At 37.8% G+C, this 27,075-nt stretch overlaps 1 protein-coding gene across 3 annotated transcripts in view; it reads right to left on the reverse strand.

Annotated features, from left to right (window-relative positions):
* Positions 1-358: 358 nt before the first annotated feature.
* The window catches only part of LOC131051244 (proteinaceous RNase P 1, chloroplastic/mitochondrial), an 80,277-nt gene continuing 53,560 nt past the window's right edge, over positions 359-27,075 (reverse strand). For all 3 annotated transcript variants that reach the window (XM_057985666.2, XM_057985664.2, XM_057985665.2), the window contains 3 exons: positions 25,853-25,973; positions 1,187-1,255; positions 359-1,058 (listed from right to left, as the gene is read on the reverse strand). In XM_057985666.2, coding sequence (XP_057841649.1) covers positions 729-1,058; positions 1,187-1,255; positions 25,853-25,973 — 520 coding nt within the window. In that variant the 3' untranslated portion in view covers positions 359-728. The remainder of the gene's footprint in view (positions 1,059-1,186; positions 1,256-25,852; positions 25,974-27,075) is intronic.

Below are 27,075 nucleotides of genomic sequence, written 5' to 3' on the forward strand. Positions count from 1 at the left end.
GATTTCTCAAACTTGCTTAATATAAGACAAAATATTGAAAGATGATACGAATTTTGACAATTCCATGAAACTATGATGGTAAAAACTAAAACCTTTGTAGCTTTATCTTCCGTCTCTAGTTTTGTAATCAAATGTTGGGGACCATCTCAATTATTTTAATCATGGGAAAGACAATCATCATATTTCTAATTAATTATTGTATTATTATACAGAAAAGACGTCTTCTTACAAGCTGAAGGACCATAGCTGGTTGAAAGACGCCATGTTTGAAGAGTGTTGTAAAGTAGAAACCTTCATTATTATATGACATTCATGACTGTGATGAGATTAAGCATTCCATTGAAAATTCCTCGCAAAATGAACAAAATTTTCTCATGTAATTACATCAATCAGATTCCCTTAAGATTCTTTCGTGTTTTCATCTCTATGTAAATGCCAACTAATATAAATGATTTTGTATTCATCAGATTTCTGCAAGTCATGATCGGCCAGTACTCTCCACATCTTTCTCTTGTAGAGAGACATGATGTGTTTATAGAACAGCTACCCAAGTGTTCCTCACATAATAAATGAGGACACCAAAGTAAAGCTAAGCTCTCATTGTGAAGACTGGAAGCCACAGCAATTTATGGATATTTAGGCTACCCAGACCTTCCAATTTTCTATTTAGTAAACTTAGATTCCCAACAAGACAGATTCTAACCTTTATTGTGTTACAAGAATAAGATTTAACTAGGACTTGAAGGAGACGATGACCTGCTTTTCCTTTTCCCTCCTGCTCTTGGCAGGAAGGATTTTGTAAAATTTGTTGAACATTCAATCACGTCAGTATTCTGGTTGCATGTTGATAACTGCACCATGTGGGCAGACGTGTTTGCAACACAAATACCTTCAATGCCCAGGCATTGAGATTGACATAATGTATTTCCTTCCTCAGACGAAATCAATCGTTGCTCAAGCCCAGAAGTTCCAGATCTTGTAACACATAGCCAACTTCGAACAGTCTCAATGTCATCAGCTCCTTTAATAGGAATGTGCCATGAGCCTGTCTCAGACTCCTGCATTATATTTTACAGTGACATGCAAGAATCATCTATGTATCCAATTCAAATGAATGTTTTGCATATTTTATGGATATCAACATAGCTGAATTAAAAAAGTGCAAGTAAAAAGGCAGTGCACATACTTGAATTACAACAGAGTAAGGAGGTGGCATGTGAAGCTGTGGACCCAATCTATTAAAAGTAAAGTAGACCTGCCATCCAAAACAACCAGACATAAAACACGATGGAAAAATTATTTCAAACATTAACTGTCATAAAATGATAGACTTTCAAATCCATGTTATATCCCAATACAGCATTAGGATGTATCACTTTTTATTTTATGCTATACAAAGTGATTTCATAATTAAATCTCTATTAATTTATCTTCTTATCTAGGACACTAGCAACATTCAAATTTGCACATGATTGTCCTCAATCTGTTGATAAACACTTGAACAATATGATGAAGACTTTCAATTTATGCATTCCAAGTAAAGCTTAAATACTCAGATTCTTTATCAAATGTATCATCTCATAACTGATTTATTTTTGCATTTATAATAAGCCTTTGAATAAGAAGAAAAATAGTAGAATAGGAAGTAAGCACCAAGTATATATGATTTCCAGCTTTAAAGATGGTCTTGAAGTGCTTGCTTCTCAAATCCAGAAGCCTGGGCAACCAAAGAACAAGATACGGAAATCTAGCAATAATCTATGATCGATAAGATATATTGTTCTCGTGACCAAGATAGAGCAATAAACTCTTAACAAGATTCTTCTTCTAACAGGCTAACTTTACTTTCTTCCAAATATATTGTTCTCGTGACCACCATGGAACAGGCTGCAGCATCCTCCTCTGATCTGATTAACTCTTATAGAGTAATGTTTACAGGAAATTTCTTTCAGCCATCATGGGATAAACAGTAAAGGCTTTTTGCACAATGATGCGACTAAAACCTGTTTGGTTTGCTATGGTTAACCATCTGTCCATTGGTTATTTTAAAAAATCTATGTTTCTAAGGGAGAGATCCCACTAGAATAAGTAGATCATAGAATTTAGAAATTCAACAGGTCAGCTCTGATGTTTCTTTTCATGATGTCTATCTTTAAATGACATCATTAAGAGATTGAATTACAGGTGTAGGCTTTCCCTTCAAGTTGATGTTACAATTACACCACAGTGCTACTTTGGTGTGGCTTTCTCTACCAAAGAGTAGAATGATATACTTGTGCGAGTCCATGGTTCAGGAACCATACTGCTCTATCTATGAAGGCATGGACCACAAGGTTTAATTGTTTGAAGCTGATAGCCCTACCTCAAGAAACAAAAACAAAAGAAAGGCCCATAATCCCATGTCTAAAGGGAACTCAAAATAAAAGAAAAAACCATTATAAGGTGGGCCAGTAGCTCAGTGTTCAAGTACCTCAAGATCCTAACTTGTCCAATTTTTAACCATGTATCAAAGCCACTATTGGAGTTTGGTCTCAAGAGTTGCAAGGACCCCCAAAAAACAATGCAACTTGAGTGAGGATTGGAATTGGAATCTCACACTAAGACCACTGGAAAAGTGTACCTTGAGGTAGGATGTCGGAAGTGGGAAACCACAAATAAGAACTCAAAAGAAGAAAATTTAATGGTTAAGTGGGTAAGCAGCTCGGTGATCACTATCCAAGGGTTCAAATCCTAGTTCACCCAAATTTTCAACCCTTATCCCACTCACAATTTGCTAATGGTAATTAATGCTTTGATTCACCTCTGTGCTCTACTAACAGAATTCTGTAGTGATTCTTATTTATGATGTTGTGAGAATACCATTGGTGAATCAACAGGAGCCTCAAACCTGTCTACAACAAATGTTGCATTGCTATTATAACAGCAAAATTGCAACAACGAAAGAGTGCAACAGATTCCCACAATTGAAGATGTACACTCAGTTGTGTTACAATATATATATATATACACAATACACACACACACACACACAAACAAACAAAGAACAAAGCTTCTAGAGAAAGCAAGTTTCTAAGAGAATAGAGATGCACACAGAAATGTATAACAGATAAGAATATACAACAGCCCATGTTACTTTATCTCATCATTTGAAGATACACATTTACCCTATGTGAATATATTTAACAGAATACACTAGCCTGTATGTTTGTCTCATTATTTCCTCGTTTGAGGAAGCTGTTCCCAGGTCAGCTGCAGATGTAAATAGAGTTGTTTAAACGTTGACAGCACAACTGGAACAAGAGAGAATACAAAAGATTGTTGCAACTTGTTGATGTGTTTTTTGTACACGATCAAACACAGAATAAAATACCCAGAGGTATCTTATCCTCTCTTGAATAAAGCCCCCCGAATGCTAAAGATATCGCAGAAGGATCAATCGGAGAAACTCCAAGGTTCTGTTATGTAGGTTCTCTACTCGTGGATAAGCACCAGTGGTCGTTGTGATGCTGTTTTACAAGGGGCCTTACGTACTTTCTGGGAAAGCTTGTTCTTGCAACTACTTTTCAATGAGGAAACTGAATTCTCTAAGACTAACTGATGTTTCAAAAAAGGTCAAAAGATAAGGGCTTTAAGGAGGCGATACTAAACTAATCCTAAGAATGACTAAATGAGGACTGGTCTTAGCAAAACTCTACCAATTTCAGTATTGCCAAAAAATTACAACTCTACTGGAATTGGTGCGATCTTCTAAGGGGATTCAATGATTTTCAAATCATCAATGGGATAGATACTATCACTAAGATACATATCAATATCTCCAATAATAATTGAACTCTTAAGCAATCTTAATATCTCCAGTTGACCACACAAGGCGTGCTTACAATCAGTAAGGAGCTAGTGGTTTGGACTATGAGTTTTACCAAAGATCAAACACAACATTCGTCCTTCAATCTAATTCTAAAACTTAAGTACTATCTCTACTAAGAGTGATTCAAGAAGATAAACAACCATGAAGATAGCCACAAAGATTGCAATAAAACACCATAACTTCAATATTTTATTGATCTCATAGCAAAATAAAACAACAATTGTTTAACTTTCTCTCTTCACTACTTGTTTCTCTGCTGCTAACAATTTTAATCTTATTTCTCTTTTCTCTGACTCTCTCTCGAACTTTTTAAAATGAATTGAGTGAGGGCTTATATAGCACTCTCAAATACAATGAACGGCCTGGTTCTAAAGAAGATCAAAGGCTGAGATTTTGACACCTAAACCCTAATTAGGGTTTATTACAAAAAGGATCCCATTTAGATAAACATTATCAATCCATAGCCAATAGAAATTAGCACAAATAACGAGGAAACATAGCCCAATGGGAATAAAGTTGCCACATCACCTTATAACAACTTCTCATCTAGAATTTTGTTCCCTTTTCTATGTTCTTTTCTGGCATATTCAATGAATCTGGACATAATCCCCTTGATCTCAGCAATGGGAATCTCATGCAGGTTCTTCATTCTTTCTTCCAAGTGAAGGACTTGATCAAAAGCTGCGAGGAGGGTCATTTCCCATCCAGGCTCTAGTTCTTTTGTTTTCTCGATCAAGAACATAGTAGCATACATCTAATCTCGCTATTTTTTTGTGACCATGTTCTCCTCTTTGCAAAAAATAATCTTGATCCTGTCTTCCAATTCTTGAACATCTACATCTATCTCAATCTCTATCCTTCTGTCAAGGATTGTACACAATACATCAAACACCTTATCCTGAATAGGGTGGATAGTGCCTTCAACTCGGCTGCATCTGTTATGAATGTCTTTGAAAAGAACTTCCTTCATTTGGAGCAAAGTTGACCATTGCAGAAGGTTATGGGTTCCTCCTTCCATTATCTTCTCGTGCTAAAATCTGCCTTGACGTCCTTCTTATCACTTGCAAGACCGGGATGACAATGTCTCTAGTGTGAGTGAATGCATCCACAGTTATCAATAGATTATGAATGATCTCAAGGACTTGGATAGCCCGATGAACTGTTTTCATCATTCTTGTTACAAATTCAATGGCTACTTTGTAAGATTCATCAATCCATGAACTCATGAGTTGGGCTAAGTTCTTCATCCTTTCTGCCTCATTTATTGATTCAAGAGGAAGTGCATGCAAAGGTGATACTGCTGGATCCTAACGCCTTAATGGTTGATTAAGGTGGCTAAAGTAATTCCTCCAAGCACTAACCTCCCTTTCTAGCTTCTTATTCTTTTCCATTTCTTCTTTGAGTTTGTCATTAAGTGCTCTCATTGAATCAGTTGCTTCTTCCATGGCCTGCTCGGAGGTAAGTGGACCAAGATCAAATGTCTCTAGATCATATTCCTCTGCCATAATCTCATCCTCATACTTGTCCACTACTGGTGTGGCTACCTGTATCTTCCTGGATCCTGCATCATCTCTAATTACCTTTGACATCTTTGTAGCCTTCTTCTTTTTGATTTCTTCTTGGGAATTTCCTATGAGACTTTCCAAGTCGAATACTTGTTCTTACTCTTCAACCACAACTACTCTTGTCAGTCTTTCTTTTAGCCAATCTGGAATGGAAGACTTTCTTTCCCTTACTTGTATTTCCTTAGGCAGAGGTCTATCGTCTCTGAAAGGAGATGTTGCTTCATCATCACTCTTTTCTTCTTGTTGTTCATTAGCACCAACCTGGAGAGATTGACTTGATGAGTGTTGAGGTGTTCGTCCCTTGCCTTGTTTATCATTTTGCACCATGGATTCCATAGACTCATCAATTTCATACACTATCTGTCTTTGATCTTCTCCTTGACTTATCTCTTTTTCTTGTCTAGAAGACGTACTCGGTGGACGATCAAGATTCACCTTTTGTTTCTTCTTGGAAGGTTCTCTCTTCTCAGGTCCTTCTTTTCTCTTCAACCCTTTGGAATGAGAAGTGTTCTCACTCACACTTGCTTCCCCTTCTTCTGTTCTTGTTTCTAGGGTGAATGTCATGGCTATATTCTGCTCCTTCAATTTTTGATGTTGTACCTCCACCCATTTGCGAGTGCAATTCAAAACAGGATCCATCAATGCTCTTAGATCTGCAACTCCTTGCTCATTCCAATCTATCTTCACTTCTTTATCTTCTTTCTCATAGGACGATTGGAGATATCTACCACTGTCCTGGGCTTGATCGGCTACTCTATAAACCTTACATTTCTGGATAAGATCCAAGGGTAATCTAGAATGCATCTTTCTTTTCACCTCTACATCATCCTGGACATTCATCTAGAAGTCCTCCACTTGAAACTCATGTTTGTACTTCTTCCCAACTATCTCTTCCATATGACCATGAGGATCGAAATTCTCTCTTGAGGCAAAGGATGTGAATGAATACAGAGATAATTCATTTTCTGCATCTTCTGTGACTTGAGAATTAGGACACACTTCAATTGAATTTCCCAGTAAAATAGGTACGGGGATATCATTTCCATGCTTATGTCTTGATGCTTTAGCATAAGCAGCCAAATGTCTAGTTAGTTCCAGTAGTATTATTCTGTCTGTAGGATATCTCGGCAACATGTAGGGAGGTGGACATCCATGGACCCTAATGTAGGTGAATTTCGGAAACTGAATGAACCATGCACCATGCTTCTTCACGAGCTCTTGTGCCTCCGGAGACAGTCGATGGTGAATCCCCCCTTGCAATGTCCTAGTGATATACATTGTGAAGGTGTCATTGACTAGCTTGTAGTCATTCCTTGGCGGATGATGCAGTTGAACATAAGAATCACATGCTCTTATTTCTCCAGGTCCTCTCCCAACAACTCCTCTGTGTGGTAGCCCTGCATACTCAAAACTTCTTACTAAGGAATATATGACATATGAACTCATGTGGAATGACTTAGTAGGGACTAGCCTCATCAACTACACGTCTAGGTTGTTGCTAATGATTCTAGCCAATTGAGCATTCATTTTCCTTGGATGATCACTTGAATAAAGAAGAACATCCACTTGTTGAAGAAGAAGGCCTGAGAGGCACCTATAACCCGATTGAGCATGGTTATCAAGTCCCTAAATTCCTCTTGGAAATCAATTCTATGTGGCGTATTCGGTATCTTGTTCAAGCGAGGCCTACTCTTGAGTAACCAATTCTTATTGATGAAGATCACACAAGTATCAAGATCATCTTCGTAGATGGACCTAGCTCCTTCCAAGCTCTTGTAGATCATATCTCTCGGCTACGAGAGATGAAAAGCTTCACTTATAGCTTCTTCTGAAAGATAGGCTAAGATTGTTCCATCCTCGGCTATGATTGTCCTTGAATGTGAATCATAGTGCCGGGCACATTCAATCATCAGCTCGTGACATTTGACTGCGGGAGGGAAGCCTGCAACCTTGATGATGCCACTCTCAATTATCTTCTTGGCTACGGGTGATAGCTTGCCGATGTAGGGTGCTACTCGAAACTTCTTCACATTGAAGTTTCCTAGATTGGTGTCTCTGATATTGCTCCATTTGGACACGATCTTGGTCTCCAAATCATCGTTTTTTTAATCTTCTTTGATGAGAGCCTGTCGGGTAGTGGATCCACTTGCCTTTGGGGTCGTCATTTGATACCTACAAAAAGAGGCTTAAGTTAGGTTTAAGTATAATACCCAAGATAGGAGATTTGAAACCTTTAAAGAAATGATTAGATTACAATTTGAAAATAGAGTGATAAACCCTTAAAATTATGAATTTTCAAATTGATATCACCTATGAATCAAACCAGATTATTGAAGACTTAACTTCAAAAGGATTGATATAGAAAATTGAATCAGATCTTCAATATACTTTCAAAAATCTGATTGTACATACCTTCTCCTTGATTTCTAGCTATCAACTTGAAAAGATGGATAAAACAATGAAGATTTCTGCTGGATGAAAGGTCTTTGATCTGCACTTCAGGTTCGCCCTTGATGGTTTAGCCTTTAATCAGCCTTCCTAAATCAGAAATTCGCCTATACCTGCTGCAATTCGCTTTTCCAATTCTGCTCCTCAAATTCGCATAGGAAAGAATACAAATGAATGAATGATGCTTTCAAACCATCTTACCTTTATATAGCGATTTCACCATTTTACCAATAGGCCAACTTGCATAAATGCACAAATAAAATAAAATAAAATAAAATTGCCTCCAAGCTGGCCGACTTAGCAATAAAGCTAAAAAAAATGTTCTTGGGCGCCAAAGGATGAAATTTTTAATTTTAAGGCTTAAAAAATCAATTTACCCATTTTGATAGGTGTCTAATTCAGGCGGATTTGCATTACTCACACAAATGAGGTTTGATTAGCAATTAATGAGAGGGAAATTGTGTCTTGAATATGGTTTGATTTGTAAATTTCTCGAGAGGGTATAGGTAAGCCTAGAAGATGTTAGAGTTTCTTCAAAATTTGATGAAGGCATACTTAGTCTTCATAACCAATAGAATGTTCATGATGTGAGAAACTTCATCTTTCTATACCTTCACAATCTTGATTTTTCACTACTTCATGCTCTTGTCATCGTGACTTTGCAACTTGCCTTTGTCTAGCTCAAACAAGGTGAAAAATAGGCATTTCAAAAGATTTCGCCCTGGACCCTTTGGAAGGGTCAGGAGCAATTTCCATGATTAGGTCTCAATTGCCTCACTCCTTCACTCCGAATTGCTCTTCAAGGTAAGCATATGCTAATTTTAGCTTTTCAAAAGCCTAGGGATTCATTTTTTAGCTTCCATCATGGGTGAATTAGGTGATCATGAGAATTTCGCTCTAGACCCTTTGGAAGGGCCAGGAGCGAAATTCATCCCTTAGCTCAAAATTCATACTTCTTGAACTCAAAACTTACCCAAATGCATGCTTGTGGCAATCTCCAAGTCTAATCCTCCTTGACCACTGTCCTGGCCTAGCTCAAACTTGAAGGAAAAATGATATTTTGTGAATTTCGCTCTGGACCCTTTGGAAGGGTCAGGAGCGAAATTCAAGTTTTAGGCTTAATCCTTCATTTCCTTTACTTCAATTCATCTTGCAAGGCTAAATAACATCATTCCATCCTCAACCACGCCCTAAGAATCAAAGTCTTGGCCTCATACAAGGAGAAAATAGTTGATTTGAAGAATTTCACTCTGGACCCTTTGGAAGGGTCAGGAGCGAAATTCATTCATTGCTTGTCTTCTCTTACTTGGCTCCATTCTTTTCACTTTGTTTCCCCTTGACTCCTCATTTGGATCCATTTCTCAACCTGACAACATTTGCTTGATCCCCAAAAGGCCTAAAAGGGAAAATTCGCTCAAAATCATGGCCAGGGACAGGACCTATCTAGGATTTCGCTCTAGACCCTTTGGAAGGGTCAGGAGCAAAATCCTTGTCCTAGCCTAAAATCTACATTTCTGGTGGCCAAAATCCATTCAAGGGAAATCCTAAGGGCTTCTCTCACCTTGGTCTAGGCTTGGCTTGGCACAAATTTTGGAAGATAGGATGGGTTTTAGGATTTTCGCTCTGGACCCTTTGGAAGGGTCAAGAGCAAAAATCTTGTTTTGAGCTTATTTCTTCATTCTTTCAACCTCAATCAACTTCGAAAGGCAAGGACACACCTTCTCACTCCCATCCATGCCATAAAAACCAAAAGTTTGACTTGATTTGCAAGGAAAATAGGTGATCTTAGGAATTTCGCTCTAGACCCTTTGGAAGGGTCAGGAGCGAAATTCTTGGTTTTGCTCAATTCCTTCAAATTCATTGATTACTAGCAACTCAAAGTCATTCCTAAGGACATCCCCAATCTCAATTCATCCTAATCCACACTGTCTTGGCATAAAATTAAGAGAAAAGAGAGGTTTTGGAAAATTTCGCTTTGGAACCTTTGGAAGGGTCAGGAGCAAAATTCCCATTCTAGGTTTGATATTTCATCTTTTCAACTCCAACCTTTTCTGGAAGGCAAAAATACAGAACCAAGGTCTTGACCTTATCTAAGGAGAAAATGGGTGTTTTCAAGAATTTCGCTCTGGACCCTTTGGAAGGGTCGGGAGCGAAATTCAAGTTTTAAGCTAAAATTCTTCATCTCCTCCACCTTTAGTCACTCCCTAAGGCAAAAAACATGTCAAACACTTCCAACATGCCTTAGAAACTAAGAACTTGGTCTGAAAAAGGAAGAAATTGAGGTCTATAAGGATTTTCGCTCTGGACCCTTTGGAAGGGTCAGGAGCGAAATCCATGCTCTTGGTTGGTCTCCCGCTTCCTTCATCCAATTCACCTTCAAACTTGATCGCATTCAGGCTCCTTTCATCTCACTCAAGTGAATCTACCATCAAATTAGCTCAAGACAAGGTCATTTCATCATTTTAGGCAAGATAGGGGGGGGCAAACTGAGAATTTCGCTCTGGACCCTTTGGAAGGGTCAGGAGCGAAATTCTCCTTCTAGGTTGATTTCCACCACTTCATCACCTCTAATCTCCTCTCAAAGACAAATGCGTATCAAAGCCTTCCCATCACGCCTCAAAAGTCAACAAACTTGGTCATATCAAAGAGCAAAGCGGAGGAAAAGTGGATTTCGCTCTGGACCCTTTGGAAGGGTCAGGAGCGAAATCCATGTCTTAGGTCAAAATCTTCATCTTTTAATGTGTCCAACCACCTTTCAAGGAAAGAACATACCAATCCACCCTCTAACATGCCTTAGAAACCAACGCCTATCCAAAACAAGGAAGGAAATGAGAGTTATAAGGATTTTCGCTCTGGACCCTTTGGAAGGGTCAAGAGCGAAATCCTCTTTCCAGGTTGATTTGGCACTTCATTCATCCAATCCTTCCTCAAAATTGATCAATTCAACTTCCTTCCACCCCAATCAAGGCAATCCACCATCAAAATTAGCTCTAGACAAGGCTAACCTAGGTCTCAAGGCAAAAAGGAAGGTCAAATGGAGGATTTCGCCCTGGACCCTTTGGAAGGGTCAGGAGCGAAATCCATGTCTTAGGTTGATTTCACACTCCATTGTCTCAATTCCCCCTCAAACTTGATCAAATTCAACTCTCCTTATCACCATCAAGTCGATTTGTCACTTAGCTCAAAACAAGGTCTTTCCAATGTCCTAGGCAAAAATAGAGGGTCAGATGAGGATTTCACTCTAGACCCTTTGGAAGGGTCAGGAACGAAATTCCTATTTTGGGTTGATTTTGACTACTCTATCGCCTCAATCCAATTTTCAAAGGCAAGAACACATCAATGTCTTTGCAATCATGCTTGGAAGTCAACAAATTTGGTCATAACAAGGGGCAAAATAGAGGAAATGTGAATTTCGCTTTGGACCCTTTGGAAGGGTCGAGCAAAATTCATATTTTGAGCACCTTTCTCACTTCCTTCCTCCTTTTCATGCTTTGGACATAACTTCTCAAGCCTCCTTCAATCATCATCAAGTGAATTTGCTCATCAAATTGGCATTTAGTTCAAGATTTTGTGAAGAAATAGGGTCATACAAGAATTTCGCTCTGGACCATTTGGAAGGGTCAGGAGCGAAATTCACGCTTAGGCTCAGATTTTGACTTCATCTCCCATATTTCTTCATCCAAAAAAAGTGTTTTGTCCTCAATAATACCTAGGAATGAGTTAGTTCTAAGTTTGGGTCAAAGTAGAATGTCCTATAGAGGAATTCGCTCTGGACCCTTTGGAAGGGTCAGGAGCGAAAATCTTGTTTGTAGGCCTGATTCACTTTGGAATTAACTTGACTTTGCCCTAGAATCAACGCTTGGTGCATATCCTTCCACATCCTTGCCAATTTGCTCAACAATTCCTGAAATCGCCTCCTGAATCTTCCCTTGGCCACTGGCTCTACCTAATCAACTCTGACCTGACGAAAGACAAGACTTTGACATGAAAACCAACACTCCTGACCTACCTTGACCTGAGACTTTTATCTCTTTTCCACAATTTATCCATCTTCAATCTCCTGAAAGGTAAAACCCCTCTAAGATAGCCCTAGGGTTCAAGGCAGACAACATATGACTTCCCAAATCCAGGCTACACTCAGCTTTGGAAGAAACCCTAGGATGAACTCTTTGAGAGAAACCCTAATCTACCCAACCTAGGCGACCACTAACTTACTCAAAACACCTAGCAAGTAGAGAAAAAACCTAGCTAAGGGAAAGCAAAACCCAAGAAAAAGAGGGGGTCCCCATCCTAATGGGGCGATGTGTGAAATGGTCACAACACAATTGTACAAGTACACTCAGTTTTATAAAAATTTATAAAAAACAGTAAAAAGGATGTATGATGAATCTTCTGCAAGAATCAATCATCTAAGAGGAAAAAAAAATGTACATGGAGATGCATGCAATAGAAAGAATGTACAATAACCATGTGATTTATCCCATTGTTGCAACTGTACACGTACACTCAGTTTTATAAAAATTTATAAAAAACAGTAAAAGGATGTATGATGAATCTTCTGCAGGAATCAATTATCTAAAAGAAAAAAAAAATGTACATGGAGATGCATGCAATAGAAAGAAAGTACAATAACCATGTGATTTATCTCATCGTTTGAAAAAATATATTTATCCTATGTGAATATATTTAATAAAATAAGATAACCCCATGTGGCTATCTCATAATTTCCTCCCCTAGAGAAATTGTTCCTAATTCAGCTGCAAATGTAAAAAGTGTTGCTCAAATGCCAACTAGGACATCCAGTTAGCTTGAGTTGGCAATGGACCTTAGCAACCAAGTGGAAAGTGGAGGGGTGCATGGTAGTGTGTGTAAATATCAAACTGGGTTTCTTCATCCAAACAAAGCCAAAAAACTGGACCGTCTCCTTACAATCAAAGACAACAACCTCTTCCTCCAAATGTGATTACTCTAAGCCTACATTGACCTACATTCAAACATCATGTCTACCAAGCCAAGAGGATCCAATTTTAAGCATTTTCTCTAAGCTACTGCAAAATGGTACAGAGCTCATAAAGAAAAGGTTCGAGCTTGTGTATCCATACAGAGCCAAATTTTATCACAAATTTGAAATTTTCAAGGAACACAATGCCAATCATGAAGCTCTTTGTATTTGGCTTTGATTCTTATTGATGTATCATGAACCAAGGAATAGACTTAATTGTTGGACAAGAAGCTTTAGCTTGCTCCTTTTGTTTATAAAATGAAATTGTGGGGAGAACTACTGGAATTTGATAGGAACAAGAGTTGTATGCCCATAGCAAACTTCAGATGGAGTGCCCTTTGTTATTGAAACTATGCCACAGCACATGAAAATGAGTATCCCACTGCTTTATTGATTTGTCACAACTGAGAGCATGAACTAAGGAGCGATCGTCTGTCTCAATTTGACTACCAATTTGTAGATAAAAGCTAAGTTACCAGTTCAGGTATGCGTATCGAAATCCAGTACGGTGGTATGGCAAAAAACTCTACGTTACCCCAAGTTTTCGGGACGGGGGGATGAGTTTCCGGGACGGCAAATTTTTTTGCCAAATTTGGGGACAGGGGGGGGACGGCAAAGGGGATGGCTATATAAAATATAGGGAAAATTTAAAATATATAGGAATACGTTACCCCAAGTTTCCGGGATGGGGAGACGAGTTTCCGGAACGGCAAATTTTTTTGCCAAATTTGGGGACAGGGGGGGGACGGCAAAGGGGATGGCTATATAAAATATAGGGAAAATTTAAAATATATAGGAAAATTCTAAATGTTCATATGAAAACATGGATAAAGCATGCATCTATACATTATATTCATATGAAAACATGGATATAGCATGTGTATGATACTATGAAAACATTTTAGAATACAAACATCAAACATACAACATTATCAATAGACTCAATACTCAATATGCACTCATAATTCAGAATTTCAATTCATTCACATTGTCAATATGCATATCATAATAGATATTAAAGAAATAACATACATAATGGAGCCTAATCAGACTCGGAGGTTAAATTTTCACTACTTCCATCAGCGCAGTTTTCCCCTATATTTTTCAACGAGGGTTTGGGGGCAGTGCCCCCAAGTTGGGGTCAAGGGACATCGCCCCTTGCACGCTCCCTGGCGCAATACAGGGCGGGGTTGAGGGGCAGTGCCCTGCGAGGCCAAAAATACTTTTATTATTTTATATAGGCGTCGGGTGTTATTTTTCTATTGGCAAAAAACCCTTCATGAGATATTTCACTCCCTCAATTACGCAAAAACATCATTAAAAAAAATTGAAAATACGACTTTTTTATTTTAATATTTTTCCCTAGCCCTAGATGTGGGGGACGTCTAGCCGTCCCCGAGACGGCTGGGATGTCCCCAATCCGTCCCCAGCCATCCCCGGGACGTACGTATGTCCCCCACAGCTAGGGAAGTCGTCCCCCCATTTCGGGGACGTCCCCTCAAAATTCTAACAATTTGGGGACAGGGGGGGGACGTCCCCTGGCCATCCCCAAGTCCCCGAAACGTCCCCGGGACTGGGACAAGGGTTTTTAGGTAGGGGACACATCCCCAGGTTTCGTAGAAAAAACTCCTTGGGTACGGGTACAGGAATATATATATTATTATGTAACAATATATGTTCAAAATCATAAATTATAAGAAAAGTGCTACTCATAATTGCCAATAAACAGAATATTTAAATACCTCATTTTCATAATTTGCAAAAATGAAAATACTAAAGTCTCAAAAGCATCAGTGCTCCGAAATTAAAAGTTACACTCCTTACAAGGATACGATTATGAGCAATATTTGAGGATAAAAGATGGTCCACTAAACTGCACATTTCAGTAGCATAAATTGTTGTGATTTCCACAGGTTCCCTATTATAGAGGAACTAAAATCAAGCAAGATGTAATATCCTAGATGGAATATTTTATGTCTTTGAGAGATTAGATGCTTAAATAAATCTGCCATGATGTTCCCGAAAATCTCTATAGAATATCAAGAGACAATTGTAGGTCCACCATTTTACCTTCAACTTGTTTAGACCCTTAAAAATTTAACGAACCATACCCACAATTGGTAACACTAGGGAGAATAAGAAACGTTGCACTTGAATACAAATATCTCATGAAACCTCTCTAGCATGTATAAAAATTTCTGGAATATATATCTATTTTTCGGGAAGGGTTTTTGATTAATAAATTGCTTTTTTAATATTAAAAAATGTTTTTTGGGCCCACTGGCTGTGGATACATAGACTTCCTTCTGGGTACTCCCCAAGTACACCAGGCAGTACTCTGGTTGTACCCAGGGAGAAACCAGCGAAGGATTGGCATTACGACTGAACCCACACGTGAACCAGGGTAAAAAAATAGCACCTCAATATAAATATCCAAAAGGTTTTTCAAAAGTGACCATGAAATCTTGAATCACATTAACCATCAATGTAGAAATTAACCAAAGTGGAACCCTACATGTTGGAAAGACAACAAGAACAAAAATGCATAATGCTTCCTAAGCATAGGTGGAAATCTACTAATGATTCCCAAAACCTAAGGGAACTGGAAGTGGCTAATACAAACAAAGAATTCTATTATAAGGTTGACATTGACTACATGGTAAACATCTTCAAATGACATGTTGGAAATACTTCCACATAGAAGTCCTATAGAAATACCTTTATGAATGCTAACCAAAATGAGAACCGTACGATTAAGAATGACTCTCCAGCAAGTGTGAGCCACGTTAAACTACAAGGAATACAATGCTAATCTAATTTGAATAGCAAACCATCTCTTAATGTATAACCAAGAAAAGGAATCTTGTTTATGATTGTAGGTTTTTGTAAAGAGGTGAAAATCAGCCAAAAATGTGGATCTAAAGAAAAAAATGATTACTCATGCAAAAACATGGATTGGGAATATACAAAACATTGGAAGGTCTACTCAACATATGTGAAACATTCTTAGTAGTCCCCTTCCCCACACTTAATCACAAGGCAGTTTTTTACTATAGGGATCTATTGGTGTGTTTTTTATGCATGCGCAGCTCAAAATAAAATACCCAGAGATATCCTATTCTCTCTTGATCAAAATCTTCTATGTGCTAAATAGACGGACTGTGTGATCACAAAGACAACTCCAAGGTTCTAGATTCATGTGGATAGTCTCAATTGGTTCATTGTGATATGCTAGTAATCTCAAGGGGAACTTAAACAATTGTCCTAGGAGTTCATCAATCTTTAGATTTTCCTAATTCTTGACTTTAACTTTTTTTTTGGAACAATTTTCAATTAGTTCTAGTTCAATCCTACATCTATTTAGATTTGGAAAAAAAGGGCAAAAGATGAAGGTTGAGGAAGATAATTCTAATCCTAAGCTAATCCTATGAACTTGGGAAACGGAAATTGCAAATATGGAATCAAAACCAATCCTTATTTCGCCAAATTTAACAACCACGCAAGAACGGTGCAATCTTCTCTAGAATTCAAAAGATTTTCATATTACTCGTATTCACCAACATTTTGAACAATGAATAAAGCAATAGAAGTTAATATTTCTTTTACTGGTTCAGGCTAACTTTGCACAATAACTGAAAATCATCCAATTATCAAAAGTATGAACACATCATTCCACATTGAGCAATTCCATCAAATCCTTCATTCAATCTAATAACTTGAAAATAAAACCTAGTCTAATGAGAGCAAAGAAACCATGCTAACTTGCAAAAGTATACAAGATTCGCCAACAATTGAAAAATGAATTATGTCTTAGCACTTAAGAAGTATCACTACAACAATTTCTCCAAAGTCTCTCATTGGAAATAAATGAAATGAGGAGAGTTTATATAGATCAATGTCCAAGATTAAACAAAAAACCTGATTAGGGCAAACTAGCATAGTTATCCAATATGGACCAATGAGAAATGAACAATTAATTAATCCAGCTTTCTTCTAGAGGCGGGTATCCCTTATCCTTTTCCTTAGCAGCAAATTAGATGAACCTGGTCACTATGGGACCCAGCTCCTCCATTGGGACATTTGGCAGGATGTCAATTTTGTACTCAATCAAGTCCATCTCATCTTGACACATGGCAAAGGTGGTCATCCAATCAAATTCTAGCTATCGAAAACCACCTTCAATGGACATGAAAGAAGATGCCTTGCTGAAATGTTTCTCTTGGACTGAGCTAGCAGCAGTGGAAAAGTTGTTTTGAACTTTGGGTTTCAGGTTTTCCACATCCAAGTCCCTATCCCGGACTGTTTCCTATTCAAGCACATCGGCAACTATGATGAAGACCTTGTCTTGGATGGCCTTGATTATTTCTTCAATTCGGGCACCATCATTCTTCATCCCTTACAAGATTTCTCTTTTAGCCGCCCAAGCATGATACCATGTATCAAAGTCATATGATGCCCCAGTATCAATCACCTTTTCGTTCACCAAGTCTTGTTTTGGGATTCCTTTTAGTACCTTTAGACATGGGATTGTTTTCCTCTTAACAATCTGAAAATCCTCCCAAAACTCAGCTATGCACTAGATTTTGTGCATAAAGAGACCTGATCATAAACTTGTGCCAATTCTTCCACGAACTTGATGGCCTTATTTGCCACTTTAGCAAGACATTCCTTAGCCTCCCGAGCTGCCATCTTCATTCCTTCAAAATTTTCAACCGATTCCCATGGAAGAATCAAAGGTGGAGCAACTGCTGCCTCTTCTCTATTGATGGGATTTACCAAGTGCTAGATATAACTCTTCAGTTGTTCATTTCCTTCCTTGAGTTTGTTTTTCTTTCCAACTTCCCTCCTTAGCCTTTCTTTGATGGTGTTGACTAAATCATCTAGCTCCTGGACTTCTTGTTCCTTCGTGGTATGACCTATCTCCACATTCATTAGCTCATATTCCTCAGGAGCAATGTCTTCTTTGGATTTGTCAAATTTTGGAACTGCCACCTGCACTAAACGAAATTTGGTGCCATCCCTATTGATTAAGGAATATGTCTTTGCTTTCTTCTTCTCAACAGGCTGGTTCAGTTTGGCTAGGAACTCTGTTGAATTTTCCACTGGTTGGACTTCCACAATAGTTTTCTTTTTCATTCTTTGCGACAACCAACTTGGCACCGTTGGTTGTTCAATGCCATTATCTTCTTCTTTATTTTCATCATTCCCTTCACTTTCCCCAATTCCCCTGAGCGCGGAAAGCATTCCTTCCTGTAAAACCTTCCAAAATGTCAACTTCAATATTTTCCAAGTCCACATTCATTGTTGTTACTAGATCATCAGGAATAGTTTGTTGTTGAACAAGCTCTACATTTGGTTTTCCATGAATTGGAGTAGGAATTTCCATTTCAACTTGTTGATTATCTTCAACTAGAGCTTTGCCCTTGCTTATGGATGACCCTACTTCTTCAACCAAAGAAGTGTTGATAAAGGAAGATGCTTTATTTGTTTTTTGCTTCTTTCTTTTCGAACCCTCTGCTATGTCCTTCTTCATCCTGGAATTTCCACTTCTTGGCCTCCCGATGTCATGTGTTACTTCATCATCCTCTGAGGAACCAGAATCCAAGTTTTTCATCGTATAGGTGAAGAGGATATTCTTCTCCTTTGGCTTGTGAACTTGCTGATCTACCCACCACCTTGTGAATTTCATGACTGGTCTTATCAATGTATCAAAATCTAAAAGCTCGGATCCAAACCAATCTATTGCAAGAAGAGGCTTATCTTTCTCTTCCTCATAGTGTGGCTAAGTGAAAATTCCATCATCTTCTAACTAATCTGGTATGGGGAAAAGTTCAAGTGTTTTGATCATGTTGATTGGTAGCCTGGACAACATTCTCTTCCTTACTTCATATTCATCATCAACATTAACCCAAAAATCTTCAAGATCAACCTTGTGCTTGAACCTCCTTTCATTTATCTTTCTAATATGGCAATGGGGATCAAAGTTAGACCTTGATTGATGGAAGGAGAAAGGATACCACTGCATCTCAACATCTGCACTTTCAACTGCTTGTGCTAATGAACATGACTCTAGCATTTTTCCAATGACAAGGGGAAAGGAAACTCCTGTCTTCAGCTTAGCTCTTTGGATTTTTGCAAATGTATCAAGTTGCCTAATGACTTCAAGCAGGATCATTTTGTTTGTTGGAAATTTTGGAAGCTTAAATGGACATCTTGTGAATCCTTGGACTCTCAGGTATGTAAATCTAGGGAATTGAATATACCAAGACCCAAATCTACTTATCAAGTCTTTTGCTTCTTGTGTCAATCTCTAATGGGTGCCTCCTTGAAGTTTCTTGGTGATGTACATAAGGAATGCATCGTTAACTTTTTTGAAGTGGGATTTCTTCTGCATATGCAATTGCGGATGGCAATCATATGCCTTGAATTGAGCATCTTTGTTTCCCACAGTGCCTTTGCAAATCAATCCTTTGTATCTATAACACCATGCCAGTACATAGATGACATAGGAACACATGTAAAAAGACTTTGTTTGTTCTAAGCATAGAAACGAGACTCGGACTCGACGCGGACTTGGCAAGGCTAACCTGACTCGGGACTCGGCAAAAAAACCAATTTCTAGTGAGTCTTGCCTAGAGCAAGTCCTGGAGAGTCTCGAGTCCTGGAGACTCGGCTAGGGTCACTCGGCTCAGGACTCGCCAGGACTTAGCGAGTCCTAGAACTATGGTTCTAAGTTCCTCAACTGCTCATCAATGTTATTACTAATTATTCTTGCCCAATTAATCGTTTTGACACCAGAAGTGATTTCATTGATGAAGTGATACATCCAAGGCTCGTACGAAGCAACTTGAGGACTTCCCATAACCCTGTTGAGAAAAAGAGGTCTCCATATTCTTCAATGAAATCAGTCCGGAAAAGCCTTTTAGGAACTTTGGTATAGGGAGGACATGGTTTAAGCAGCCATTGCTTGTTAAGTTTCTCAGTGTTGACGATAGGATCAGCTTCAAAGATGGCTAAGGCTTCCTCTTTGGTTTTGTACATGATAGAGTGGTAGTTAGGAATGCCAAGTGCTTCTTCGATGGCATCCTCTCCCACGTAGGCCAGCACTCTTCCATCAGGTGCCTTGATTTGTCTTTCCTGAATGTTGTAATGTTTTGCACATTCTACCATCAGCTCATAACACTGCATTGCTCGAGGAAATCCAGCTGCTTGGACAATACCGTTTCGCATCATCTTATGTGCAAGTGGTGAATGTAGGCATTCATCCATCCCGTACATCCTCTTCTTGAAATCTTTGATGTCAACATGGCCAAGGTCAGTGTCACTAACTTTCTTCCACTTTGTTTGAATCTTGGATTCGAGCTTTGGGCCCTTGTCGTTGAACTTCATCTGCACTTTACAAGAAACTCCTCCTTAAGTTGACATCAACTATCTGAAAATATGAAAAATTCCTAAGTTAGAAGAAATTAATTTGATGTCTACTTGACAAATTTTGAAAAATAACTCTGATTTTCTAATTAAATTCTTGAAATCAGGTCCAAAATCAGACTAATTAAAGTCTGAAAAATTAAAAATCAGTCAGAAAAACTTGGAAATTATGGAATTAATGTCTGATTATGGAATTAGGAAATGAAAACCAGACTTAAGAACATTTTGAAATTTGAAATCAGACTTTAGAAAAACTCTTGAAATCATGAAATTAAGTCTGATTTGTAAACTTTTCCCTCTCAAATTGAAAAAGCACAAAAAAGCGAAATGGTTTCTTAATTAAATTTGAGAAAATTTGTGAAGGAAATCCACGTGCAGGTCTGAGAATCAAAATCCGGACTAAGAAAACCATTTTGAAGGACTAGAATTTCGAAAATCTGCCTTGAAAAATGTTTCTAGACCTGTAAATATTGAAGAACTTCTACAACCAGGCCTGATTTCTTCCTCAAATCACCTTGTACCTGCAATTTCAACTTAAAATCCACCTAGAAACTTTGAAAGAGATGCTTGGTAGAGTTTGAATTCCTAAGCATGAGAAGAAAGTTGTGAACAACGAATATGCCAATGCCTATGTTATTAGGGAGTTTGAGCTCTTCTTGCCTTGTTTTTTTTGTGTTTTAATAAGTTTTAATGGCAATGAATGTGGTCGTGTTTTTCTCTCTAAATCAAACCTACTTTGTGTTTTTTGTTGTTTTTATTTAAAACTTATGGCAATTCTCTTTCTTTGCTTCCTTCTAGAAGCCTTCCTTGAGTGAACCCTTTGCTTCAATTGTTTTTATCAATGCTAGGTGAATCCCTTTCTTGTTTTTATCCTCTTTGCTTTATTTGGTTTTTCTTTTCTTTCAAAATTCCAAACATGACTTGGGCGAATTCTTTTGTGTTTCCTCTTTTTGCTTTATTCACTTTTACCTTGTCAAAATCTCTCCTTCTCATGACTTGTGCGAATTCCTTTTATGTTTTATTTCTTTTTGTTTTAATCAATTTCCATCTTGCCAAAAAATTTCAAATTCTTTCTTTTCCCCTAAGCGAATCCCTTTTGGTTTATTCAAACTTCTTCCTTGTCCACCAAGGGCGGACTTTATGATAGCTTAGGGAACCTTTTATTAGGCCTAGGCAGACTTGTCATGTAGTTTGGAAATCTTTTAACAATGCCAAAACACTTAGCTAAAACTTCTCTTCTTCACCTTGGGCGGCCTTGATGTTGACTCAAAAACCTTACCCTTCCCTAGGCAAACTTCATCCTTGCTTTGGAATTCTTTTTTTTCATCTTGGAGGGCCTACTTAATGGTGTCATAAGGAACTTTACCCCCTTGCCTAGGGCAGACTTGCCATGAGGTTGAGGAACTTTGTCATGAGGCCGGGCGGAGTTGCTAGGTGCTTTGGAAACCTACCATACTTAACCAAAATTTCAATCTTTTCTCCTTCCAAGCGCCAACACTTAACCACTTTTCACACCCCCTCCTTAAGTGGACTTCACACTAGGACAGAAATTTTTTCATGCCAAGGGCAGACTTTGCTTGTGGACAAGGAACTTTCCAACCTTCCTAGGCAGACTTTGCTTGTGATGAAGGAAGATTTTACCATGCCAAGGGCGGACTTTGCATGCTCAAAGGGAAGATTTCACTATGCTTGGGCAGACTTTGCACCATGCCAAGGAAGTTTTCCAACATGCTTGGGCGGACTTCACTTGATGCCAAGGAAGATTTAAATCATCATGGCATGGGCAGACTTCATGATGTCTTAAGAAATTTTCACCATGCCTTGATCTTTAATTGAAAATTTTCCTCTTCCCATGCGACATTCATGATTTGAACAAGGAATTTCTTGATTTTGATTCCAGACAATCATTTCCTCATGATCTTCAACTAGCTTTTCAGGAATTATCATCTGAATTCAAAAGCCATTTCACACTTGGTTTTCTCTCGATGCATTCTTTTGATTAAACTCTTCTCCTGACCCTGCATCAATCCATGATCCCAAAAAAAGAAAAAAAGCAACTTCCTATTTTTAGAAAAAAGCAGGCCAAAAAAGCAAGTTCCCGGATTGGCCCCAAAATGCCAAAAACAAAACTTTCTAAATTTAGAAAAAAGCAAAAAGCAGAATTTCCTAAAAATAGGAAGTTGTCAGAAGTTAGAACTGACCCCGAGGAATTGTGATTCTACTCCTTCGACCTATCTGAGCCCATCCGTAGCATCAAAACACTCTTCTAAGCATTCCTTCACTTTTTGACTTTGATGACTCCTCCAAATTTCACAAAATTGACTCATTTCTAAGACTAGAGACTGGAGACCAAAATGCTAAGACGCCAAAAACCCTAACCTAAAAAGCAAAAAAAAAGGGGGTCCCCATTTGCAATGGGATGATGTGTGATTACGTCACAACAAGATCCCACTAACTTTGTTCTTGAATCTTGGAGTCTGATGGTCCGCATGGAGTATTGGTTCCTTACCAAGGGCATTGTGCCTTTGTTTCTTGAATTGTTGAACCAATGCATAGAACTCTTTATTAATAATTATATTTGTAATTATTTTGTACTGCTGCAGAAAGTGTTTCTAAAAGGCTTGCAAGGGAGAAAACTACCTGCTTCAGATAAATGCCTAAAGAATAATAAGTGCATTTTTCCTTATAGTTGTTTCCAAACTCCCTCAATATAAAAAGGTTTCTCTTAAACATCTACAAATTCCAATCATATTTGCTGACAATAAGACACGTCACACAACTTATCAACCTTCAAAGTCACGCTGAGGTGGTAGGAGAGCTTCTCACTACTGAAAGATTGTTACCAGCTGACCAAGGTTATGCAATGCAATAGACAACAAAGTACAGCTCAACTTGCAGCCAATGATATGGAAATGCTTCATGTCGTAGATTATCTTGGGCAACCTATGCACCACAACCCTCTTACTCAGAAAGGACCAACCACTGGGTGATGGATCCACCAAGAGTATGACACTATAGCTGATGAGATACCACACACCAAGGATAGCATTACCACTTGGAATTGCATTACCACTCTCATGGACTGGCCTGAAGATATATCATTCTATTCTCTGCATCCTATGCACCACTGATCTCTAGCACTGAAATCACTGCTCTCTCTTCACTATATTAGCTATAGTTCAGTTATCCTTTCTTTCCCAATGTATATGTAATAATTAACCATTTCTTTAGTTCCCTCACAGAATGTTACTCTCATGACAAGTTCTTCTCTTTACATCCCTTCCCAGTGGCTTTTTTCCCTAATGACCATTGAATATTTTTGTAACACCTTTTATATTCATTAAATTATCTTTTATCAAAAAAAATCAGAAGTTAGATCGATCTTGCTGAAATATTTGACCCCCATTTAACAGGTCTATGAGATCATCCATCCAATGAAGTGGATACTGGACTTTCACCATTATCTTGTTCAATTCTCTAAAATATATGCATGTTCTACATTTGATCCCATGATAAATGGCCCTAAGAGGAAGCACTCAATAACAGTCTGGACTCTGAATATCTAAAGGATACATATTCACTGTGTTCTTTTATTTAACTCAAAAAACAACACAAAATGCTCTTACCCAAAGAAGGAAAGAGGTTATTATTGCTTTACTCAATTTTTTTCTATTGCTGTTGGATAAACACCAAGCTTCCTGCAGAAGTTTTACCCTGAGTAAATCTGGACTCAGATTTTAAGCACATTTTATTGCTTCTTCAATCATCATGTTTGATCGTGCGACCTGATAGGAGTCCAGTAACAGTTGCAGTGAACTAAATGATTTTTCATTTTTCCACTGATGGTTTGGAAATTTACATGGAGCTTGCCATAATTCTTTCTTCATTCTCTTCATATTTTCTCAGCTTATTGAAGATGTTCATATTCACCTATATGCCTACATTTTATTATCAGTTCAACTGTCAACATAAATGCCACAAATTGTCCAATTGTTAAGACAACAACTGAGTTTACCTATTCAAGATTACTCCTAACAGAATGCAACTATGTGACGCCAATCTTGCATCCACATTCTATTTAAAGGAACACAAAGAAAGGAGTATAACTAGGAAAAGTATATCAACATACACGATTGGTGAGGTGCAATCAGAACCCAGCAAGTGAATTTTAATGTTCACTTTACAATTGAATTATACTGGATCTGTTCCCAAATCATCATCAAGATGCAATCCTTTCACTCAATGAATTACAAGAAATATTTGGACTAAAGACAATTTGAATTATATCGTGCATACAGAACTCACAAGGCCAAACAAGAAAATTTATAATGCCATCCTGAATGAAGAACTGACTCATCAGGAGACATATTGTTCATGAAGAAATAAAGGAAGACAGCACCTGCACCAACAGCTAGAGGAAAAGCAACCCCTCCATCATCTGCCAAGTCGGTCATGCCATTATTGGAGAGTAAGTTGCAACATCATCATCCTCTAAAATTAACTCCTCTAACTTTATGGGGTATGATATGTTAAAGGAAAAAAACCAATACCAATGCCTAAAAACACAACAAATGCTTAGAAAGGCAAAAGTATCTTGCAACTGTAGCTAACCAGCAAGATGACACGAAGGTTAAAGGATTATCACAAAATAAAGGTGGTGACTTTATGGAAGGATAATTTTGAATAAAGACTTGGGGTTGGCATACCCCCATTTACCTTAAGAAAATATAAAAAACAATGAAATATTATTGATTGAACAATATCATCTTTCCATTGTACTGAGCGGTATCCTATGTATCTTAGGAAATCCTCAAAAAATTTATCACCAAGAACAACTCCCACAGCTCTTACCACAATGAGTTCTAACCCTCTGCAGGCAACAAACAATCTTCATAGCAGCTTAGCCAATGGCCACTCTTACCCTCCAAACCTGCTCTCAACTTACAAAGTGGTTGTGTACACACCTTGGCCAATCCAAATATACATAGTTATGCCTTTCTGAAATAATGATCACATTAAAATCTTTGTGGGCTCTCTTTACATATCATTGCTATTTTTTGTTTTCTCGTGAAATATTTACAACCTCATCCCATAAGTAGAGTCAAACTATCTGCAACAAACAAATGAAGTGGCCCTTTCTGGGAACCAAACTTAGCATCAATGGCAACAGTGCATCAGAACAATCTCAACTGTATGATTAAAATAAAGAAAGGCATCATATAATGATCACTCCAAAAAAGCCAAACCACAGTTTTAGCGACATGATTGACAATAGAAACAAAGATCAATCCACAAATGTATTTTGATACAATTCAAGACAGAATGATGCATATACAAGATGAAAAATTTACACATTAGTTTTGAAATGTCTGTGAAGACCGAGTTAAGCAACAAGATACTTCAGTAGGTCACTTGCAAATTTAACCTTAATGATATATAGAATTACAATTTCTATATTTTGTTTTCACCAATAATTTTAATAAAAACAGATGAAAAAAAAACGGATCTTAGAAAGCAGAAACAATAGCGCCACTTACATACCTGATGACTTTCCCTCCATTTTGGGAAAAATTCGTTGCCTAATATTTCAAACAAATGGTCTCGCATTTGATCATTTGTTACAAGAAAACATTTGAATCTCACAGCTGCATATAACCAGTACCTGAAGAAGAAAATGATTATATTAGAAAGTGAAAAGAATCCAATTTGAATGTTAATGAGATCTTTGATGATAATTTGATAATTTTGATCAATGAGAAACAAGACTAGCTTAGCTACTGATGCCAGTAATCTAGGTACTGTGACACTGTATAAGGTTTCCAATTTTCCCCTTGACAGCAGCACTAACAAGTGTCAAAGGTCATAGTAATAAATCCATTTATGGAAAATATTCTAGAATTTTCTTTCTCTGTGGTTTCCAATTCCACTGATGACATTTTTGTTTCCATATTTGATTTTTGTTCTTGAGAAACTTGCCTACATGGCATATATCATGTTTTTTAACTTGAGGACAGACAAAGTGACTAGAAACTACAACATCTTATGAGTTGCAGTGTGACCACAACTTGCCTTGTAAAAAATCAAATAACCTAAAAACAGGAACTGATATTAGGTTTGTATACAAGAACAGCTTATTCGTTTGGAACCCTCAGTCTGGTTCGTATTGGAAATGTCCATACATAAAATGCCAAGTTACCAGATTGGGTCCGGGTCAGGTTTGCCAATATGGCAGATTGTTTCCTTGGGGTTAGGCTGGGTATGGCCATATATACATACTCATCCTAACAACACAAATATATTAATAAATAAATATAAATATAGAAATCAGAGTAATTAATATAAAAAATAAAATTAACACTATAATAATTAACATATAACAAAGACTCAAAGAGTAATTATCGAGTAAATAAAACACAAAATGTAATATAATAAAAATGGACTATAGTAAAACGTAAAGCATAATAGAGATATTGTCATGTTATCTTCCTACACAAAGAGGGGGTTGGGTCACTCCTCTAATCAGATAACAGCCACAGATATCAAACCAGAGAGATACCATACAACTCAAGGGCACCAGTTCCACTTCAACAAGCAGCTCTGCAACACAAATTATGCCAATACTCAGTATAGAACAAGATACATTTCTGTCAACGTCAACATGTCTGTCTGGAAGAAGACAGTTGAATGATTTCAACGTAGTCAGCAATGACCTCTACATAAAAGAATTTGATTCCCTGTAAATAGGGCCAAACAAAAGTAAAAAG

This window comes from Cryptomeria japonica, chromosome 5 (genome assembly GCF_030272615.1).
Source record: "Cryptomeria japonica chromosome 5, Sugi_1.0, whole genome shotgun sequence".
NCBI classification, from domain to species: Eukaryota; Viridiplantae; Streptophyta; class Pinopsida; order Cupressales; family Cupressaceae; genus Cryptomeria; species Cryptomeria japonica.